The following is a 23648-nucleotide window of genomic DNA, read 5'->3' on the forward strand; positions in this document are numbered from 1 at the left end:
GAAACCCTTTCATGAGAGTAAGAGGATATGACCACAGGCATAAGTACAGATCCCCATCCAGAACTGCCTCTAAGACAAAGGATCCCTCCTCATCTCAGTCCAAGTTGGGTAAGTTCTCGCATATGGGCCCTAAGGAGTGACGTTTGCATAAACTTCCTTTTCAAGAGGGTAAGGCATGAAGGAAGAAGGATCCAGTGGTACCAGCTCCGTCCCACAAACCAAAAGATCAGTACCCACCGGTCCCATTTGGGAGTTCCAAACTGGACCCCCTTTGACAGTTCTGACACACTCCTTGTGGGATCCTCCAAATACTAGACCATTTGACAGCCCAGATCTGCTGTCCCCTCCTCAAGGGGATCGTCGGGAAGGACCGAAAACTTTACTTCATCAGAGGATATTTTGGCTTTCTCCAACCCAAAGTCTCCTCTTGGGCCTGGTCCTCCTTGGAGACATCACTACTCCTGAAGAAACCACCTTGAGGAGAAGGGGATCCTCACCTATTGCATCCACAACTTGGAGCATTCTCCCACCGGTATTGATTGTACCACCAATAGAGTGGGAGTCTATTTCATCGAGCCAATATGATGCTTCAGATGTGTATACCTTTTCTCCCTCTGAAGGGAAACAAACCCAGACAGAACGCGTGGAAAGTATTGGAACCATCCAGCTCCTTTGGGATACGGCTACCCTGACAGAGTGCACATGTTCAATGGCAGTTCAATCTGTTCTCAACCAAAGCAGGAAGGAGTCTACTAGGCGAAGCATTTCTGGAAGCATTTCTCCTCTTGTTACCCCCAGAATCCGCTGGGAATCCTGTTATTAATACCTACTAGCCCTTAAGACATTAAGCTTCTCTGGGACCATCTTGCAGCAATCAGCACCTTTCATTTTCCAGTTGATGACCAGACTATCTTTACACATCCTGCGACGACTAGATTCCTGAAGGGATTACTTAGAACTTCCCCAACAGTGGTGAAGTCCACACCACAAAGGGATCTCAGTCTCATCCTTTGTTCTCACCAAAACTCCCTTCTAACCATTAGCCACCTATTCTATATCTCATTTCTCAATAAAAGTCGCCTTCCTAATCGCCATCATATCAGCCAGGGCCACTCGTGGCAGATCTGCCCCATACCATTTCTCATAAAGAGAAGGTTTCTATTTGTCTCGACTCAAAATTCATCCCTATAGTAATTTCAGAGTTTCACATGAATCAAACCATCCACTTACTGGTATTTTTTCTGAAACCTCATGCCTTTGATCAGGAGAGAAGGGTTCACTTTCTAGATGTTTGATGGGCTCTGGCATTTTACCTACAAAGCAACTAGGAAAATACCTAGACTTTTTATCACTCTAGCAGAGCGATCAAGAGGTCAAGCTCTATCTGCACAGAGACTTTCAGTGGATCTTGGGTTGCATCATCCTTTTGTTACCAACTAGCTCAAATTCCCGCCCTCACCCCTATCCCAGAAGGGGTGAGATCCCATTCCATCAGAGAGCAAGCAACCCCTGCAGCATATCTGTGAGATGTACCCTTACTAGATAGATGTAAGGTGGCTACCTGGAGCTCCATACATATCTTTACAAAAAATTACACTTTGGTTGCACCCATATCCTGTTCGACTACTACTTACAAATCTCCCATGTGTTGAATGCACATAAAGACCATCACTTGAATAAGAAATGGAGGTTACTTAACTGCAACTGGAGTTTCTTCGAGATGTGTGGTCCCTCTCTGTATGCCATTACCCGCCCTCTGTCCCCGCTATTGCACATCATGACGAGAATTGTAGTAAGAAAAGGAACTGGAGTGGCATCCGTCTGCACTGCCCTTTGTATCCTCAGATCAGAGCATGAGGAGAACTGTGTGTGAGCAGACCAATGCACACTGCTTACTAAAAATTTCCAGACTCAGGTGCACGCATGTGTGGAATACACAGGGACCTCACATCTCGAAGATCCTCCAGTTACAGGTAAATAACTTCAATTTACTCAGTAGATCTTCCTCTTGCTCTCTGTTAATGTGTGGTCAGAGGCATTCAGAACAGTTTCTGATTCTTATGCATGTTGCTAACCTATGCATTTAAATCAGCGTAGAAGATATAATTCTATTGCAGGAGACAACTAGAGGTCCCAGTCTGGGACCAGGATCCCATTGTGGTCCAGTGTACCTATATAATAAAAAGAGAGCCCCTGCCTCAAAGAGCTAAACTTATGAGAAGTTTCAGTTGGCGCAGAAAATGGGGGCTGTAGGGAGGAGATGACAGTGAACACCTCTAGTAAAGATTTAGTAGCAGGTGATGTAGTAAGGTTTATTGCTCAGATTTTGCTTATACTTGGGCTTGACAGAACTCAATTTGTTTTTTGTAACTTTGATGGATAATATCAATGTTTATTTTTAAGCATTTTTTCAGTTTTCTTGATTTTAAATTTTCACAGCTATGGGAAATTATGGGGGAGACATAATTATTTAATGACAGTAGACATTGAGAAAAGCTTTATACGTTATTAAAATACATTGTCAATATAACATCAAAATATACAAAATAAATATCCTTAAATCCACAAATCATACATGTTTTTACTACTCATTTGCCAGTCAGTTTGTAAGAAGTCTAATTCAAAGATCTAAATCCCTGAATTTTGACTCTAGTAAGTTCTCATGCAGCATTTTTCTTTCTTTACCTATCTGTAAATTTCTGTTATTGCTGGAAATACTTTTTCATTGGTTTGTCTGTGTACAGTGATATTGATGTTTGTTAACATTTACAGATAAAAAGCTAATTCTTCCAAGGCTACTCTTACTACAGTATCTGCTGTAACTGGGAAAATATATGAACAAAATACATTTTCCAATGGAGAATTCTTGTTTTATTGTGTCTGTTTACCACTTCAGTAATGCACCTCCCCCCCATCATTAGTGGGAATTAACAAGATTCTTCCATTGGCCTTTATATTTACCTTTTTAGGAGTCTGTGTACATGTATTTTAAGCAGTGTAATCCCCATGTTGTGCTGGCAAAAAAACATGCACACCAGGAGGATTGTTTAATATGTTTGTATATTTACTTTGTAATTGTAGCTCATTGAAACAAAAAGGGGAAAAAAACTAACGCTTTGCAATTTTGCTAAGCAGCTGTAATACAAAAGTTAAATCCCTTCAGTATTCAGACATTTACAATCAATATTTTGTTGCTGCCTCAAACATTTTAAGGTTTTATTTTCTTCATAAACTAAAGCTGAACTACTGAATAAACTTTGTAATGTCTTTTAAAATGTGAATACTGGGCCTAATGGATGGTTAACGTTCATGCACTTAGCATCACTTGCAATCATTTGTGTTTGCGAGCAGCTTTCAAAATGCGGAGTCTGATGTGAAGGATGGACCTTTTTAAGGCCTTGGTCTGGAACTGACGTTGTATTGGCAATGAGCAGTTTGTAATTAAGTATGGTTCAGTAACCTGAGACATTCTCTCTTAATGATGCTTGAAGGCCCAAAGGAGAGTAAACAGGCTGAATATCAGAATGTGGTTAAGGCTTTGCTCACCACATCTCCTCCCGCTGTGAGGTTATGCAAGGAAAGTCAGGTTCTTCAAAATATCCCAGTGCAACAACTCTGGGCTGAGCAGGCACCGCTGGGTTCTGATAACTTCAGTAGCATGCTGTGTTGAGGCTGCTTATGGTGTTTGCATAGCAGGGGCCATAACAGAGTACCTCCTGCAGCATCCGGGGAGGGAAAAACTCCCTGCAGGGAGACTAGGAGAGGGGGAAATACAACCTTTCCAGTGGAAACCTATGAAGAGAGAGTATGAGGGGGTAGCCGTGCACGAAAGCTTATGCTCCAATACATCTGTTAGTCTTAAAGGTGCCACAGGACCCTCTGTTGCTTTTTCTGAAGAGAGACTAATTTCTATGTGGATTGAAAGGTGCTCTTTGGGTTGCTGTTGTATTTTCTTTCAGTGGGAGAATAGAACCCTCTGCTTTAGCCACTTTCTTTAAGGAGAGAATAGAACGGCGTCCAGTGTTGCACTTCAGAGGGGCTCGGATGTAAAATGGAGACATCCCATATTAACCCTGTGTCTGCCGTGCACAGGAGGGTTCCACAAGGAGCTTTCCCAGCTACTGGACAGAGGAATAAAACTGCACTACTCCATCTCATTTTTGCAAGTACCAGTTTTCTTTAGCAGCTCTCCCCATTCCTTAGCATGTTAGTGATGCCAGTGATTGTTTGTTAATTCCTGTTCAAGTTAGTATATGCGCTTTGGGAAATTGCTCTTAAGGGTCTAGTCTCCTTAATCGGTGTGTGTGGCTCCCATTAACTTTAATAATAGTTTCATATGCAGATGGAGAATGGTATAGCATGTGTATGTATCTGTTAAATGGAGGAGGTCACATTTTAGCTTTCCTCATGTAGGAACAGATGTTTGTTACTAAGTTGTTACTTTCGAACCCTCTTCCAAGAGGCTTTTCCAAGTCAATTCCATTAGGGCTTTTCACATGCTCCAGAGAATCCCTTTTAAAATCCTACAAGAAAGAGCTGAGAGCAGTTTGCTTTTAAGGCTTCTGCATTAATAGGGACTATTAGTGTTGTTTAGTTTATGGATATACTGGTTAGAGCTTTAAGTGATAGGTCACAATTCAATGTGTAGCAGTGGGAGAGAATTGTTGTTTGACTTCCGTAGCTTTTATATTTTTCCTGACTCTGCTGAATCCATTTAGAGCACAGAGAACAGACCCCCCCCCCCTTAAACAAACTATTGAAAGGTTTTGTGACGCTTTGGTTTTTTAATTTTCTCACGTTAAGCCACCTGTGAAATAATTGCACTCAGACCACAGTGGATTTCTGCTCTTGAAATGCCACCAGTTTTAGCTGTATATATTGGTCTGGAGAAATCTACTTGTCTGGTTAAATCTGAAATACCTAGTCATAGGTGTTAGTGCAATATGCTTTCCAGTTTGAGCAGTATCTGTAGTTGGTATGAATTATAGATCCTAATACTAAGGCCTTGTCTGCATTACAAAATGAAGTCAATCTAAGTCAACATACAGCCACTGCAGCAATTACCGCGGTGGTTCATGTCCACGCTACACCTCCTCTGTTGGTGATGCGTGTCCTCACCAGGAGCACTTCCACCAACTTAACTGTGTGGGGCATTGACAGCCAGAGGCCCCCTCACAACCGCCAGGGGCTGACAGCTTGGGCTATAAGCCCTGTGGTGGCTGGGTTCTAGCTGTGAGTCCCGAGGTGGGGTAGACAGCCAACAGGCGATGTAAGTAACACAGTGGCAACACCAGGGGTGGGCAAACTACGGCCCGCGGGCCACATCTGGCTCGCCAGCTGATTTAATCTGGCCCTCGAGCTCCCACTGGGGAGCGGGGTCGGGGACAGCTCCGTGTGTGCGTGCATCGGCTCTGCGCGGCTCCTGGAAGCAGCAGCATGTCCTCCCTCCGGCACCTATGCGTAGGAACAGCCAGGGGGCTTGGCATGCTGCCTCTGCCCCAAGAGCTGCCCCCACAGCTCCCATTGGCTGGGAACTGTGGTCAATGGGAGCTGCAGGGTCGGCGCCTGTGGAGGGGCAGCGTGCAGAGCCTCCTGGCCTTGCCTCCGTGTAGGAGCCGGAGGGGGGGCATGCCGCTGCTTCCGGGAGCTGCTTGTGGTAAGCGCCGCCTGGAGCCTGCATCCCATAGCCCCTCCCGTGCCCCAACCCACTGCTCCAGCCCTGATCCCCCTCCCGCCAGCCGAACCCATCGGTCCCAATCTTGAGCACCCTCCTATACCCCAAGCCCCTCATCCCCAGCTCCATCCCAGAGCCCACACCCCCAGCCGGAGCCCTCACCCCCTCCTGCACCCCAACCCCAATTTTGTGAGCATTCATGGCCCGCCATACAATTTCCATATCCAGATGTGGCCCTCGGGCCAAAAAGTTTGTCCACCCATAGTCTACACAGACACTGTGTTGCCTTAACTACGTTGACCTAAGCGGTACACCTCTCATGGAGGTGAAGTTATTAGTAAGGCTTCGATTTTATCACAGAGGCTGCGGAAGTCACTGAAACCATGACTTCCGAAGACCTCAGTGAATTTAGCCCACAGGTGGCTCGGAGCTGCAGGGTCCCAGGGCAGCCAGGAGCTGCAGGGTACCCCTGCCACCCAAGGCAGTGGGGCCTCCAAGCTCCGAGGTGGTGGGGGTACCCCACACCTCCTGGCTGCCACAGGCGGTGGGGGACCCCCGCAGCTCCCAACTGCTGCATGCGGTGGGGGGAGGGCTCCTAGTAGCTGACAGTGAGGGGGACCCTGCAGCTCCTGGCTGGCCCCTGCAGCTTCCAGCCTCTGGTGGTGGGGGACCCCACAGCTCAGAGCTGAGGGGGATCCTGGAGCTCTGAGCCCCTATGGGTGGTGGGGGCCCCCAGAGCTCCCAGTCAGGCTCCTGCAGATGCCTAGCAGCTCCCCATTTTGTGATGGATATTTTTCGTAAAAGTTGGACAGGTCACGGGCTTCCGTGCATTTTTCTTTATTGCCCGTGACTTTTACTAAAAATATCCGTGAAAAATATCTTAGCCTTAGTTATTAGCCATTCAATGACAGACCTGCGGGTGGCTATCTTACAACAGAAAAACTTCAAAAACAGACTCCAACGAGAGACTGCTGAGCTGGCATTGATATGCAAACTAGATACGATCAACTCAGGATTGAATAAGGACTGGGAATGGCTGAGCCATTACAAACATTGAATCTATCTCCCCTTGTAAGTATTCTCACACTTCTTATCAAACTGTCTGTACTGAGCTATCTTGATTATCACTTCAAAAGATTTTTTCTCTTACTTAATTGGCCTCTCAGAGTTGGTAAGACAACTCCCACCTGTTCATGCTCTCTGTATGTGTGTATATATATCTCCTCGATATATGTTTCACTCTATATGCATCCGAAGAAGTGGGCTGTAGCCCACGAAAGTTTATGCTCTAATAAATTTGTTAGTCTCTAAGGTGCCACAAGTACTCCTGTTCTTTTTAGGTCAGTGTAGTGAGCAACTTACATCGGCGGGAGCAACGTTGTAGTATAGACACCGACAGATCGACGTAAGGCAGCTTATGTCAACCTAACTCATAAGTAAAAAAGGATGCTTAACTCTGGAGTGGACTGAAGATTTTATTTCCTTACAAATCACTGTGGAATGGTCAGCAAGTCAGTTGCATTTAACCCAGTAATTGTGCACATAGATAGCTTCAACAGATGAGGTACCTCCTCGTAAATTATTCCATTGCAACCATTGGTCTCTTCCAATTTTGGGCCTAATACTGCCATCCTTCTTCCCATGAGTAGTCCCACTGAGTAAAATTTTCAAAAGTGATTAAGTCCTATTGCTTTGCAATGGAACTTAGAAGCCTAAGTAACTGAAGCCTATTGGATAATTTTACCTATTGACTATTGGCTACAGGATCCGGCCTCATATTTGTAACTTATCCTAAAGATGCCCTTTATAGTTTGGTTGCCTGGTTAACAACGGTTCACTTTCTTATCGACTTTGCAGCAGAGGTGAAATGACATGAAAAAAGCTTGGAGGGGTCGAGAGTGAGAATGCAGTAGACTTGTGCCCCCTCACTGCAGCTGGGGAAATTGTGAGGGAACGTATCCCCTGCAGCGACTGCATCTATGCTTTGCAGCCCTGTAGCTGAGAATTGGAACGGTTTGTGGTCTATGGCAACCCACAGAGGTGTTGCTTTGTTGCAATGAAACACTCTGGTAAAACTGTACAAAGGTGTTAGTTTTCCAACTTTCCTATCTTAGGTGTTAGGTAAATATTACATCAGCTAGAGTGTAAAGCATGTGTCATTTATGCTAGACTAGACAAATCTGGAGAGTACAGTAACTCCTCACTTAACGTTGTAGTTATGTTCCTGAAAAATGCAACTTTAAGTGAAACGATGTTAAACTAATCCAATTTCCCCATAAGATTTAATGTAAATGCGGGGGGTTAGGTTCCAAGAAAATTTTGGGGGGGCAGACAAAAGGCATTATATACTGTACAGTACTGTACTGTGGTGGGGAGGTGCCCCTGGCTTACCCCTGGGGCTCAGGGCTGGGGGTGCAGCGTCTGGGAGGGAGTTAGGGTGCGGGATGACGCTCAGGGTGGGGGTGCGGGAGGAGGCTCAGGGCTGGGGCAGGCAGGAGGTGCAGAGCACTTACCTGGGGCAGCTCCTGTTTGGTGCAGAGGGTGTGCAGGTGGCTCTGTGCAGTGCGACACCGCCCCTAAATATTCCTTTAGGGGCTGCAGGGCCCTGGGCTAAGGGGGCCCCGGGGCCCTGGCCTGCAGCTCTAAAGCCCCTTTCAGAATGCGGCCCTGCGAGCACAGGCCAGAGGACTCAGGAGGAACAGGGGCAGCCGCGCAGCCAGCGGCCGGAGAGAAGCAGCGCTTTCCCCTTCTCTCCGGCCGGCTGGCCCTGCCTGCCGGGGTGGCGGGCAGCTTCCCCGCTTGCTCGCTCCCTCCCTACCTCCCTCCCAGAAAGCCCTAAGCGCCACCAAACAGCTGTGGGAAGTGCTGGGAGGGAGGGAAGAAGGGAGGGGGAGGAGGCAGAGAAGAGGAACTTGTGCAGTGCTTCCTTGTAAAGTCAGCCAAATGACGTTATAAGGGCGCATTGCACAACTTTAAACGAGTATGTTCCCTAATGGAGCAGCGACGTAACTTCGAAACAACGTTAAGCGGGAGGACATTAAATGAGTAGTTACTGTATACTGAAGGGAGCAATTTTGTATTAGTGTGATGAGGGAGGAAGATGATTTAATGGGTCCTCTCTCAATTCTATTCTCTGCAATAGACGGTAAAACCCACAATTTTTCTCTGCCATTTTCTTTCCCTAGCCTTCTTTTCCACAGTAGATCATATTGTCAATGCCTATCCTTGACGTTCAGGTTTCTTCAGACTGCACCAAATGTTGACATTGATCCAGCATGGACTGTAGAGCACAGGTATCTAGGAGACTGCTAGTGCTAGTTTGGAAATATGCTGTGGTTTGATTGGAAGGCCATTTGCATCAGCGAGGGTTTGTATGGGGGAGGGGATTAAAAATTGAAATGATATATGTGAAATTGGAAGTTGTCTTGCTAGTATGTACATACATGTGTGGCATAACCATGTTCTGTTACTTCGGCTGAACTATTTAATCATTTTATATGGAAGATGGGAGTCCAATACAGTAGTTCACTGTACAGTTACTGACTTGCTGCATCCTGATTTGTTTACAGATCTGTTGCATATGCTGACCAACTAGACACCCATTTAGCTGTTTTTATTACGTATGTGTACTTTACTTATTAAAGTTTTTTTCTAATTTTTCTTTGACCTACAGACTGCCTTCAGATATACATGTGGAGCTCTCCATGACTTCTGTGTACGTATCTGAGGGAAGAATTTGGCATTTCATTTTTATCAGACTAAATGCTCAGCCATTTAGCAATCCAGCTGGCATGTAGTTTGGTATAATGTAAGAGCTGTGCTGTAGCAGGACTGCTTAATAATTTTAAAGTATCCCCATTAAAAACTTGATTTTAGTACAGGCATGTGCATATACAGTGTCTGCTCCTGCAGTCCTTCATGTAGACAAAACTTTCACTTACTTAAATACAACTGTTTGCCCAGGCAAAGACTGTAGAATTGGCAGATATGCTCTATGTGTGTGAGTACCACACACACACTTTGTACTTTCAGCTTTTCATTCTCAGTCTAATTTTAGCCCTGGGATAAAGCTGGAAGTTGAAGTTGTGAGCGCAGCTTTTTCTATTAGCGCTTTCCCAAAATATTCCTTTGGCTGCATACATATTTGCTTATTATCGCCTTTTCTCTTTTCCCTTTATACCTTACAGCTTCTGACATGAAGAAAGATATAGAGACCTTAATAGCAGAGGAAAGAGCAGAGATCATCGCCAAGTATGAAAAGGTACCGACCTCATTTTTCCTCCATTAATCTGCTCACCAGGCATGGGACTCCTGGTAGCTAAGCTGTCTGGGGAAAGCAGGAACGTGTCATACAGGGCGTGATGTCTTCATTCAGACCTCATGCCAGTAACAAACTACACAAACACAATCTTTTTTTCTGCCTGCAGAACTTTTTAAGGGTACAGGTGACGTGACAGTGTGTATTTAGTCGTCCGTGATGGGTTTTCGGCAGATAGGCTCAGGCAGGGGCCTATGTCAGGTATACGAATACAGGTTCTGCCTATTCTACCTGAACAAGGTCAAAATATTTGGCCTATGGTAAATACTCAGGCTATGGAACCAAAGTGGAGAGCTTTCATCACCAGTCCATTTTTCCCTTTCACTCCGGGCTCCCAGTTTTTTCTCATTCAGACCTCATCATTTGGCACACGCCACAAATCCTGTGACCAAGAAAGTGACAGTCTCGGCACAGAGAGTGAATGGTCTTGAAGACTGAATTAAAACTAATATATTCCTCTCGCCTTCTGTATCACCTTACAGACAGGAATGGAATAAGCCCCATACCACCCAAAGATGGTCTTCCTAGTTCAGGGTTGACACATAGCAGCAGAACAGTATGGAGGGAAGTCTGCATGGGTGAGGCCTGTGCCTCATCAAATCTGTAGACTGAGTGGATTTTAATCACCAGGGCTCTCAGTCCAGTACCAGCTTCTGAGTGCTCAGGACAAACATGTGCACATGCTGATGGCCACACACTTGTGTTTCCTCCAGTCATGACTCTTGTGTCTCCTTTTGCTTTGTAGGGAAGGCAGGAAGGAGCTCATATTGACCCATGGGAAGATGCTGACTTCACCCTGTATAAAGTCACAGACAGATTTGGATTTCTGCAGTAAGTTACTCGTTTCTCCTCCCAGGCACCCTTCAATGAAATAGATGTGGTGCCGTCATACACTCCATGCAGGAGGATGTCCTGTAACAGCTCCAGCAACCTCAGTGCAGGCTGCTGTATGAATTTATTTGATCAAACCCAAATGTCTAGAAAGGAATGGCAGTGTATCTTCCATCCAAGCGTGTGGAAACCTTCTGATGTCGAAATGTCTTAGACATTTTTGATCAATAGTAAACTTTACAACATTCCCAGCTTGAAACATTTTGGCTTATTGAACCAAGTCGAAACATTCAGGTTATTTCAATGTAGTACTGCATTTGTCTAAGGTGGCGCAGTGCATCATGGGAACTGTAGTTCAGGAGCCTCATGTCCCAGTTCTCTATGGGCTGGGATCCCCAGTTGCACTGAATCTCCCAGGATGTGGTCATGGGACGCCCATGATGCACTGCAGCAGTTCCACCAGAGGAGAGAGCAGTGGATCATGAGAGACATAATCCAGCTAGGGAGCCCCCCCTCGTAGAAGAGAATGGGACCATGAGGCACCTGAACTACAACTCCCATGAAGGCACCATGACAGCTCAGGCAGATGTAGTGCAATGACAAACTGACTTGAAATGAAAAGTTTCAATTTGGTTTGACAACCAAAAGCTTTGAATTGTCGACCTGACCTGAAACTAAATACTTTGTTTCTATTTTCCCAACAGAAAATCAAAATTTTTACAAAATCAAAAGTTTCCTGGGGAAACTGTATTTTTCTGTTGAAAAACCATTGACAGAAAATTGCTGGTCAGCTCTACTAAGCAGTCTCTTTAAAACAGCTCTAAGGTTTGCGTGATTGATTGTCCTCTGATAGACCATCTCTATAAGGCAACTAATTTTTCCTTGGTCCCTCAGGTGTGGTCAATTTAAGACTGCTTGTTTGCATTGTACTGTATATTGTGATCCATACCCCTGTTGCTTGTCGATTCAATCCAATCCTTAATCTTTCAGTGAGCATGAACTGCCATCCCGCAGTGCAGTGGAAGAGAAGGTAAGAGCTGTCAGCTTTACTACCTATGTGGATCACACCTTGCAAAATATGGTGCTAACTGGGAAGGTGCTTAGGTCTGCCTTTTAAACAGCAAATACAGACTTTGCAGCATGGCCCACTAATCAGATTTTCTCCAAAAATATAAAAACCAGCATCTCTTAAGCTGATGCTCTGAAGTTAATGGAGCGGCACCTTAGCACAAAGTTACAGGAAGTGCTCAGTGAGGAGTAGTTTCATAATGCTGTGGTACAGGTGTGAGCTCGGTAGGAGAGCCTAGATGGCACCTGAGAAGGCAGTGGAACTCTCAATACTGCAGCTGAGCTTGGAGTAGGGAGGGGGGAAGCTGCGGAATTTCTTTAGTCCTGTGCAGCAGTTCTGACATGGAGAGGAGTGGAAGATAGGAAAATGCCATGAAGTTGCAGGATAGATCTTCACGAGAAGCAGTGTGAGAGCATAAAACAGAAGTGATCTGATCAGGCCTGTTGTGAATAGACCTTCCAGTTAATGGTTGCACTTTTTTTCTTTCAAATCTTGTTTCCTTTCCCTTTCAGTTTCATTATTATTAGAGCTTTTTATTTCATTGGTCCAGACTTTGGATAATTTATTGGTCTTGCTCCAGTGAAATCATAAAACTTTAATTAAGACTTATAGGCAGGAAAGAGGTTGATAGCCCCTGCTGAGAGAGTGGTCTCATCTCTTGTACCACTTGCTCTCTATAAGCATGGTGGCAGAGATCAACAGGCTGCAGCTTAAAGTCAAATGGGCATCCAGATGCATTAGTGACTCTGAAAATCTCAGCCTAAATGCTTGATCCTCACTGGATGAAAAATGGAAAAGTCTTTGGGTATCCTGCTCCCCGTTCATGTCTCCTTAAAGTTTTTCTGTTTCTGTTCCTCCTGTGATGAGTGCTAAACCACCTAGCTAATTGTTAGTTGCATATCTGCAGGCATGGCTAGTTACTCTGTGTAGATGAAATGAGTGCTGCAGTGGGGGAGGTCAGGATCAGCTTCCACAAGGAAGTGTTGGGAACCCACGTTTAGAAACATTAATGAAGCTTAGGAGGGCTCGACTGAGATGCAGTATTTCTAAACATCTGATTCAGCTGAGACTAGATGCTAGATCCCATTCCGTCACTTTAGGAGGGGCTAGACCTATGCAGTTAGAGGATATTTCTCTACAAGTTCAAAAGCCCCAAATAAAAAAAAATAGATGAATACACTTTTTATTTTGAGATCACAAAGCTTAAAGGTTCTAAGTGGCGTCCTCTTATCAACTACACTGCCACTGGAAATAAACTAAAGTTCACCTCAAAACAGAAATCCCTATAACATGCTTGGATTGCGAATGATAAGGGGTGACTGAGCTCAGCTGGTAAAGTTGCAGCCGTTTGACCTCAAGGGAGCTGATTTGACTCTGGGTTGTGGTAACATGAATGTCTAGTTTTGAGATCAGGACTCTGACTGGGCTTAATTCCCCTGTAGTATACTTCCAGATAGACACAACACAGGGTAATTTGTGGCTGGATGAACTCCTAAGTATCTGCTACCTATCAAGGAAGTTCTCCTGTGAAAGAATTGTCTGTGTATCGTGCTGATTTTTTTTCACTACTGTGTGTAGAAATTGTCTATCCCTGTAAGTACTTTTCCCTCAGTTATGTCCTCTGTCGCAGATACAAAAGGGTAGGGTGGGGGGTGAATGTGAAATGTCATTATCATCCTCATTCAGTTTAACCTTATGATGAGTTTTGTGCTTTCACAAGGAACATTTCTATAATGTTTGTTTTGAAATGACACTTTTAGCAAAAGCTGCAGGAGATTGAACGAGTGGACAAATGGCTGAAGATGCTGAAGAAATGGGGCAAATACAGAAATAGTGACAAGGTGAGGAGATAAAAACAGACACTTGTAGTACTATAGGGAGAGAGATGGTGATATCGTTCCCTTTGTGCTTGTCATTTTTTACAAAGGTTTATAAAGAAACCGGAAACCCTTGAAAAATGCCTTATTTATTCTGCCTTTTAAAGTTTAATAGTGTGTTGGCTGAATAGAAGTGCTTACTGTTGTGACATACAGGGCCAAACTTTAAGAGGGCCTCCTAAACTCTGCCTGCAAATTTGGCACTTGTGCCCATTTGTGCAAGCAAAAAAACAACAACCATGCTTGTGAGCCTGACTGGGCACTGCATGCATATGTGCAGCTTCCTGTCCATGTACAACTTAGGAGGCCCCTTGAAAATGTGGGTAAGAGCCTAGATTTCTAGGCCAGTTTCCTTGACAGATAAATATGGGGGATATTTTTATTTGCCTAGGATTTACCTGTATATTATGTATCCTGATGCTGGTTTGATTGTCTGAACCCATTTGGCTGCTAACTGAGGCTATTGTGCGAACATCACCAATATGCCAAAATACAGGACTTAAAATAAACTCTATGCAGAACAGCAATGAAAAACCTAGTTATTTTAAGAGGTCATCTAAAAATCACAGTGTGAATCCAAACACATTTACTTAGCTTCTAGACTGTAGATGGAATAGGAGGGAAGCATGAAACCAAAACTGCACTGGTGAGAGTACTCTGAGAGGATGTGGGCATACCTTGGGTAAGAATTCAAAAACCCAAGGTCCTTTGTGCTCTGTGGGGATCTTAAATATCCCATAACTTTTCTCATACAAGTAGGAATTTTCCCAGATGTCTTTGCAAAAATACCCTCTGCTGCTCCTTTTCACTCCCCCTACTGTTGTACTGCTCTCTAATTCAAAAATGGTTGCATTTCATTGGTGGTCTGTGTATGTGGCACTTCTGGATTCTTTGTGTCATTAGTATATTTACTAAAAGAAATGCATGTATTCTAACTGAATTCTCAGATGAAAAAAGGAAAAACCTGTCACCACATCACTGTCTCCGTCTGTGTGAATGGTGGTGGGTGTTCTCACTGGCAGCTGTCATTTTGCAGCTGCTTCCTAGCAGGAAGTCCAGACTGTTGACATAGCTGTTCTATTCTTCCTGCTTGTGTGTAATTCTAGTTGGTATCAACATAACATTACTTAACACAAGGCAGAGAGTCTACATTTTGGGGACAAGACTGGGAGCCAGGACTCCTGGGTTCTATAGTTTAGCTATGCTTCTGAATTTATTGAGAATTTGGACGAGTCATTTAACCCCTCTGTGCTTCCATTTCCCAATCTGTCAGTATTTGTACACCTGTAGACTTGGTCCTGCCTCAGCACAGGAGGCTGGACTAGATGACCTCTTGAGGTCCCTTCCCACCCTACATTTCTATGATTCTGTGATCGCCTGGAAAGCTTCATTGATGTTTCTAACGTGCTTTGAGATCTTCAGATGAAAGGTGTTTAGAAATAGACAAAGCATATTGCTTTGTCTATTTTTTAAAAAAAATGTAAAATATAACAGCACTTACGTTTTAATTCTCCAGCATTTCCCAGGCAGTAGTAGGATGAGATGCCACAATGCCAGTGAAGAGGTGGGCAGGCATGTAGTCCACAGATCTCAACTTTAATTAGCAGAGGTCAGGCAACACCCTTGTTTATGACCTAACAGGGAATGCCAAGATAAAGTATTTTTATAGTTACTTTGTGAATATAGTTGATTCCCAGCACCAGTCTCGCTTCCTACTTGTCTAGACTTGGTAGTATAAAAATGATATATTTTTCTATTTCTGCAGTGGAAGATACAAAAAATTACACAACCGTTCACTCTTGAGTGACCTCATTCAATAGAAACGTGCAGAATGTATATTTTTATAGTCTTCGTAGAGACTCCTAGTAGGGACTTGAATCCAGTTGCAGGATCTAAATAGATGGGGAACTGTGGGACAATGATGACCTTGACATTACCAAGCATCAGAACAGAGTCACGTGATCCCACATTCAACATGATTTTAAGAGGAGCTGTAGTTCTAGAGCAATCAGTTGTGAAGATACATAAACATTCTCAATTTTATTGAAGAAACAAAACAGATTTTTCAAACTTTACATTGATGCCAATCTGGGTATGAAAGGGGCAGGGACATACTTTGTTTGAATTTTATAGCCCTTCTGTATTCAATTCAATGTTCTTTTAGTCATTCTCTATCACTTGGTAACCTCAGTAGGGAAAAATATGGGAGCCCTCCAGTGGCCATAATAATCCCTCTAACTTAAAAAATCAGTCCTAAGTGGTTGGTAGCTTATTGGATAAAGTGTCCTCTATTCTAGAAGGATTTAACCAGGTCCTTCCGCTCTTAGTTCTTCTTAATGCAAACCTTACTGACGTAAATGGAAGTTTTGCCTGTGTAAAGACTGCAATGTTTGGTTTAGAGCAGCGGTTTTCAACCAGGGGTCCGTGAGCTGATTTCAGGGGATCCACAAAGCAGGGCCAGCATTAGATTGACTGGGGCCTGGGGCAGAAACCTGAAGCCCCCAGCCCTAGCACCCTGCGGGGACCTGGAGTTTTTATAGCCTGTTGGTGGGGCCTCAGAAAGGAAAGGTTGAGTACCCCTGGATTGGAGTTCACATCTGTACTTGTAAATTGAAATTAATTAACCCATCAGTTAATTAACCTATCAATACAGTTTTAAATTAATTCTTATAGTGAATTTAAAGTTGAAGGGGGAAAGAGCTGATGCAATATACTTCTGCCTACATTTACAAAAGTCACTAGTGATTTTGATGCCCAATTTGAGACACCTTAATGGGGCCTGATTTTCAAATGCCGAGCACCTTTGGATAATCCGGGCTCTTTCTGCAGTTAAAGGTGGGCACCCACAATTATAAGTGTGATAATATAGGCCTTTACATGTAAATAAAAATCCAAATGAGAAAAATGCTATATTTTAAAATAACAGCCTGGCTAGAAAAAGGTTAGCAACTTAAATGGTCAAGTTAAAGGAAACCTGGGGCATAATACAAGGGGGTCACTTGCTTAAATTAAATTAAACAACAGTAATGAGGCCATATAAAAACCTAAATAGGATCCAGCTTCAATCTGTCGGTCACACTGGATTGTGTGGGTAGACCCTTCACATCTGTGCCAGCAAGTCTGAATCTGACTTGAATGTCTGTTCTTCATGGAGACGCAGTAGCCAGCTGCTCCACTGTACCATTAGCTTATGCTGTATTTTATCCTAAGTAATTATTCCTGCATCTCTATCATATGCAAAGATGGTATTGTATCTTTTTGTACCTCACAACTGGATGGGGCCCAAATGTTTCAACAGGGCAAAATGATAATAGAGCAGGAAACTTAACATGGTTCCTGATTAGTTTCTTAACACAAATGTTTCTGTGACCTCAGTTTAATGACTTCTGATGTCAACAATTTACAATAACTTCTTGGGTTAACAGCAGGTCTGTATGATTAGAGCAAATGTGGGTCCAAACTGGCCCTCTCCTAATGAGAGATTGAGCTCTCATTCCTTTATTTCAGTGACTGAAAAGCATAGAGCTCTTGTAATCAGAATGAACGGAATTATTATTTATAACGAACCACAAAGGTTCGTGATTCTTCCAGACAGATAAGACATTATCCCAGTGCCAAAGAGCTGACATTTTGCTCCCATTGACTTGAGAAGGAGCAACATTAAGTGCTAAACAGTGAGGGGGTGGGGAAAGGATAAGCCAGATGACATACAGAAACATAAAGAATCTTTGACTTCACTCCCATTCCACCCTAGCAATTCCAATAGAAGCTTCCATTGGCAGAGATTTGGAAAGATTCCTTATGCTATACATGGGGAAACCTGTGCAGCCGGTATTGCCAGTTCATATGCATGTCGGAACAGTGACACTGTCATGCAGTATGATATTAAATATAAAATTGCAGGGAATACAACCCAAAGCTCAGCTCTGCTTTCTGAAGCAGTGTGGGTCTTTGAACTGAATGTTCCCTCATCCACGGTAATTTCCGTTCACTGATAGTACAACATTTGCATTGCTTTTTAGATTAAATTGCTGAGATCGCCTGGCCCAGAGGGCTGAATGGTCTCATGCATTTATATTGTGAGTTTAGAAGTTGCACAAATTCCCTCTGCTGGACTCGGTGGATGTCGGTGGATATCTGAGAGCAGTTCAGTTGCTGGCCTTAGAGAACCATGAAACTGAATAATACTATTCCAGTATGGGAATGTGATGCCTTGGAATGAAATCAACTCTAAAGTTTTTCTAAATAAATAAAATACAAAAGTAAAATCCACTTGCTTAAGTTGATTGTAAAAAGCAGTCAATAATTTTTGCTCCAGCCCCACTGCAGTTATAATACTGTATGCGCTTTTTTAATGCTCTCTTGTTCTCTTCACTTCACTGACACCCTGCAGCCTGTTGTCTTGAGTGATCTCTGTAGTACAGCGAATGGAACAGTTTGTTAGGGAAACTGCCAATGGAAAGGCCAACCTTCTCTTTTCAATAAGATTAGTAATGCTAAACTAAATCAATCAGTCATGCTGACTGACTGATTTTATAATAACTAATAGAAAACCTTGTAGCATAAACCATTTGATTTTAAGCAGCGTTGGAAGACTTCTCTATCCTCCACAAGTAACTTTACCTCCAAATCTTTCCTACTGTATACATTATTTTTCTACCTTTCTTTATATTCATCACCTTCCTATGAAGGCTCTCATCCCTTGCCTAATATACCTTGGAATTTATTTTTAACAGAGCAAAACTCACCTTTGTGTTAGCATCCAGCTAAGCTGCTTGAGACTTGTGAATTTGCTAACATGTTGTAAATATCCTGGTTGTGAGATTTCATTGTCAGCATATGTGGCCAGCTGTTGAAAGTCCCCCTACCCACCTGCTTCCATTCCCTGTTGCCCTTTCTGGTCCTGAGGTGTGTCTTCTGGCTTTTCACACACAATCCTACTCATCCCAGTGCACAGAACGGTTTGTGGCTGGCAGGAGGAAGTGGGCTCTCTTGCTATCACAATCGGGGATAATAAGTTAGTTGTTTACCTAGCTCAATGCCAGGCTGCTTTTAACTTCCTACAGCAAAATAAAATTTCCTTGAACTATTTCTAGGGCTGGACAGGGTTGTAGAGGGTAATTCAAGTTCCCTTGGGAATAAACTGCTGAGTGCTGGAGATATCCATCAGTCTGCTAATTGTATAATTAATTCCTGCTCACTTCAAGCCTAACCAAGCAGTCTAAGGGTATGTCTGCACTGCTATATAAAACCCATGGCACAGAGTCTCAGCCAGGTCTGCTGACTCAGGCGATGGGGCTAAAAATTGCATTGTAGATGTTCAAGCTTGGGCTGCAACCTGGGCTCTGAGACCCCCATCTACACTGCAGTTTTTAACCCTGAGCCCTGTGAACCTGAGGCAGCTAAAAACTCCATTGTCCTGGGAACAGAACCTGAACCTGGGCAGCCTAATGCCCCCAAGCAGACAATGGAGTCCTCCACAGGTCTGAACAATCTTGATATTGAAATCTGACAAGAACCAAAAAGTTCCACTTGAATTATGGAATACGGTTATTTATTTGGATGTGGACTCCAGGTGCATCCTATCAACTAACTAAAAATTATAGTACCAAAATCACATCACTGAAACTGAGGCCCCAGGAACATTTCAGCCACTCCACTCCATTCCACACCACTTCAGGAAAAAAAAAAAAGCCACCACTAGTCAGCACATATCCTAAAGCATCTCCCACCCTTCATGTTCCTCCTCTCCTCTCTCCCACGATGCCTGCTCAACCAGATGAGCTTTGTGGTGCATCTGGAAGGTCACTGAGTACTGCTCTCATATTCTACCAGCAAGATTCTCAGTTTAACAAGCCAGTTGTTGAAATCGGCACCGGCGTCAGCTTCGGAATGTATTTTAAGGTGTTGTTCCATGTAGAGTGTACTGCAGTTCATTCTAGAGGTGACAAAGGCATGGATCACTGTATGGTAAATATCGATCTGTGTGGAAATGTCAAGATGGATCTACAATGCAGTGTTTTTGACAGTGCCATCCATTCTTTAGGTGTATCCCAAAACACTTGATGCCTAGGTACTACGACACCTTGAAAATACTAAGGGACATGTCATTTCATGAGGAGAGATGCATAATCTAGTGCTTTCGTAGTCAGTTGAGATGTGGAAGTACCTTAATAAATATGGATTGGCTGTATTTACCCTTTAATTTAATCCCTCTGCTGGATAGTCTGTTGGGCTTTCTAGCTGCCCGTGTGCAAATAAGACTCCCTTCAGGGTGCGGTGATTTTTTTGTTTCATCTTTGCCATAGCTAACAGACAGCTGCTACTATCCACAGGGTCCTCAGTCCAGAGAATGGGAAGACTGTCTTACTGAAACAGACAAAACTCAGTCAAGAATCTGTCTACTCCATAGCCTAAAGAAGGGAGGGGGATACAAGCAATAACCTGTAGAGAAGAAGTAATTTAAGAGTGAAAATGGAGGGGGGAGGAAATTAATGTGCATTCCAAGGCTAGAGAATTGCCCCGGCCTAAACGGGAAATAGGCAAAGCTTCATTACTAAAAACAATCTATCGCTAGACTCTGATGGGAGCCCATTCAAGCTAATACTGGACCAAAGCAAAGAAGCCTTTTTAAAGTATAGCACAGGTTAGTATCCTTCAACTAGCAGTAGATTCCTCTGAAACACCAGAAGTTCTCAGTAAAAGGTTTCCTATTATCAAGTTTCCTCTCATGCCAGCATGCTTTACTGAAGCTTCTAAACATCTTGATGTCTTGAGCACTACCCTTTCAAACAACCACCATCAGGGAACCTACAACATTCTCACCTTTGTATGAGTTTCTTCAGTAATGTGGTGGTGTGAAATATCATGTAGCAGCACTAGCTAGTACTGAATAACAGCCTCTCAAGAACCCTATCTCACTTAGTAGAGAGGACAAATTGGGAAAGGTTTTATTTGATATCTGCGAGTTCTAGTGGTGTCAAAGCAGGGCCAGGAAACAGAGTATTTGCTTACCTTCCCTAATTTAACGCTGATCTGTAAGAACTTGAAGGCAAAGTATTCAAATGTATTTAATCTTTTCTTCCTGGGCAAAAAGTATGGTATCCTCGTAAACTAAAAGCAAAACAGAACCGCAAGCCACATTCAGGTTAACGGCTCAGTGCAGAACCTTGGGGTTCCATATTGTCACTACTACATGAGACCTAGTTTCAGGCTTACTTTAAGCACAGATTTTGTACCTGTAACAGTTACAGGTAAGGGTATGTGTGACAGGTTGCCCCCTTCAAGGTACCACCTGATGTACTGGGACACCACTGAGCCTGCCTGTTCCGCCAGCCTGGGCCCCCTTTAACCTGTCTTGCTGAACCATTCTCTTAAGCCTCCTCTAGCACACACACAGGCAGGGCCACACCCAGCTGCAGAAAGACACAGACACTGAGCTCAGCTCTGGGGAGATTCTGCTTAAGGGATTTGTCCCAGCACTCAGGTGCCCACCTCCCTTGGGGTGCAGACCCAAAGATCTTGCGCCGTATAGAAAAATCTGCACAGCGCAAGCCCAAAAAAATTCACCCTCTTTCTCAATGTGAAGAGAGATCTGCACACCTTCTTGCCTCCCCAGTTAGAAATTGCACAAACTGTGTTTAATAATAAACCAAACAAATGTATTAACTATAAAAGGCAGATTTTAAGTGGTTAAAGGGATAGCAAACAGAACAAAGCCGATTACTAAGCAAATAAAACAAAACACACAAACTAAGCTTGATTCACTAAAGAAATTGGCTGCAAATAGTAATTTCTCACTGTAAAAGTTGTTTCAAGCAGATTACAGAGAGTCTTGAAAGCCAGCTGCATTGGCCTGCAGCTTGAAACTTCAGGTATTATTACTCACAGGCTAGACAGCCTTCCAGCCTGGGCTCAGCTCTTCTCCCTCCAGTTCAGTTCTTCTTTTCAGGTGTTTCCTAGTGTCTCTTTGGGCAGAGGAGAACCCTGATGATGTCACTCCACTGCCTTGTATAGCTTTTGTGTCTGGCAGGAACCCTTTGTCTTCTAGTGGAAAAACACTGAAATTCCAAGTGGGGGTGTCCTGTACCAGGTGGCTCAGTCACATGTCTTGGCAGGGTCGTAGCAGCCATTACTCCCAGGCTGTCTGGAGTGTCCACTGGAAGACTAAGCTCTTTCACAGTCCATTATCTTTGCTGTTGGGTCATCAGCCCTGTCTGTTTTTTTCATTGTTGCACCTGAAGGGCTAGTTGTGGCTGTCACCCAAAGTAGCACATTTGAAATGCCTATACATGGTCAATATTCCTAGCTTCAGATTACAGAAATGATACGGGCATACAAATTGGATAATCACATTCAGTAAATCATAACCTTTCCAATGATACCTTACATGAGCCATCTTGCTTAAAGTATATCTCAGTTATGCCATATTCATAGCATAAGCATATTTCCATAAAGAATATGGAGTGCAACATCCCAGTATGATTTTATTTTACTAAAATAATTGCACAGGTATAACCCGTGGTGTGGACGCTGTTAGATTGATATAAAGGTGACTTATACTAATATAGCTTATTCCCCTTGCCATATAAGAATAGCTATACTATTTATTATTCATTTAGCATGTGCATAGTCATCTAGCCAAGCGATGGCATCTTCAGTGGCGTGATGCAGTTCTTCCAGGCCACCACTGAACCTAGTCAGCAGGCATTCATCGAACAGTGTGTGTCATCGTCTGTGTTGCGCTGCAGCTGCACAAAGGGTTGTCACGAAGGCCCTGGCGATACTGGTTGGCTGCGCAGAGACCTTGCCCAGTCCGGAACCTGTTCAACAGGGACTGTTGATGGCGGGGCAGGTCAAAAACTGGCAGGCAGATTGTGGGGTTGCCGACGAGGGTCTGGTTAGGGATTATAAATATCCATTCCTCTCGCCAGAGTGTTTCCGCCCTAACACTAGGGGGCTTGTAGTATACCAATAAAGTTAAAGCAGTACAACTTTCTAGTTTAGGCAAGGCTGAGCCCCAAACCTGCGTGTGCTACAGAGTTAGTGGAATAATTAGTTTCTGGCCATTAAAATAAATGGCGTTATGCCAGGAATAAATTTTGACCCACTGTGATTTGGCCCTGGGGGAGTAGGGAAGGGAGAACACCCTGTGTGGTTGTTCCATAACTCCCTCTAGCTGCTGTGGGTGTGGCACAGATTATCTGGGAGGGGACTCCCTTGGAAGCATTCTCAGCCAACAGATGGTCTGTTTTTAGGCAGAGTCTGTATCAGCATTACAGAAAAGAAAAGCCTCGCCTCCCTGTTTCTCTGATCCTGGTGATGGGTCTGTGCAGTGACTGCTGCTTAATAAAACGAAGGCTGACAAAGCTGCTCAGGATGAACCAGCCAAAATGCTCAAATGCTCTTTAGTGTCTGACCGAGACCCCCCAGAGTGAATAATCTGTCAATCCTGGTGGGAGCAGAGGGGAGGGAAGGGCTGGCAGAGAGACGGTTGTTGCAGGATTATTCTGCCGACAGTTGGTGAAATCAGGCCCCCTCATTCCTGCAGCAACACCAGTAGCAACTTGAATAAAAATAATTGTGAACCCCCAGGCTGTCCATATCAGTGTGCACACCTAGGCTGAGTACCAGTGTCTCAGGGCTAGTCTACACTGGCAACGCTGAAGTGCTGCCGTGGCAGTGCTTTAACATGGCTTGTGTAGTCACGGCAGAGCGCTGGGAAAGAGCTCTCTCAGCGCTCTAAACAAACCACCTCCACGAGGGGCGTAGCTACTAGCACTGGGAGCGTGGCTACCAGCGCAGGGGCACCATCTACACTGACGCTTTACAGCGCTGAAACTTGCAGCGCTCAGGGGTGTGTTTTTTCACACCCCTGAG

At 44.0% G+C, this 23648-nt stretch overlaps 1 protein-coding gene across 1 annotated transcript in view; it reads left to right on the forward strand.

Moving 5' to 3' along the window:
* The first annotated feature begins 9867 nt into the window (after window positions 1-9867).
* The window catches only part of LOC135878502 (USP6 N-terminal-like protein), a 49910-nt gene continuing 36129 nt past the window's right edge, over window positions 9868-23648 (forward strand). Inside the window, exons 1-4 of the mRNA XM_065404188.1 lie at window positions 9868-9935; window positions 10738-10823; window positions 11814-11853; window positions 13653-13733. Of these exons, the coding sequence (XP_065260260.1) occupies window positions 9870-9935; window positions 10738-10823; window positions 11814-11853; window positions 13653-13733 (273 nt within the window). The 5' untranslated portion in view covers window positions 9868-9869. The remainder of the gene's footprint in view (window positions 9936-10737; window positions 10824-11813; window positions 11854-13652; window positions 13734-23648) is intronic.

The sequence above is a fragment of the Emys orbicularis genome, chromosome 4 (assembly GCF_028017835.1).
Source record: "Emys orbicularis isolate rEmyOrb1 chromosome 4, rEmyOrb1.hap1, whole genome shotgun sequence".
Lineage (NCBI taxonomy): Eukaryota > Metazoa > Chordata > Testudines > Emydidae > Emys > Emys orbicularis.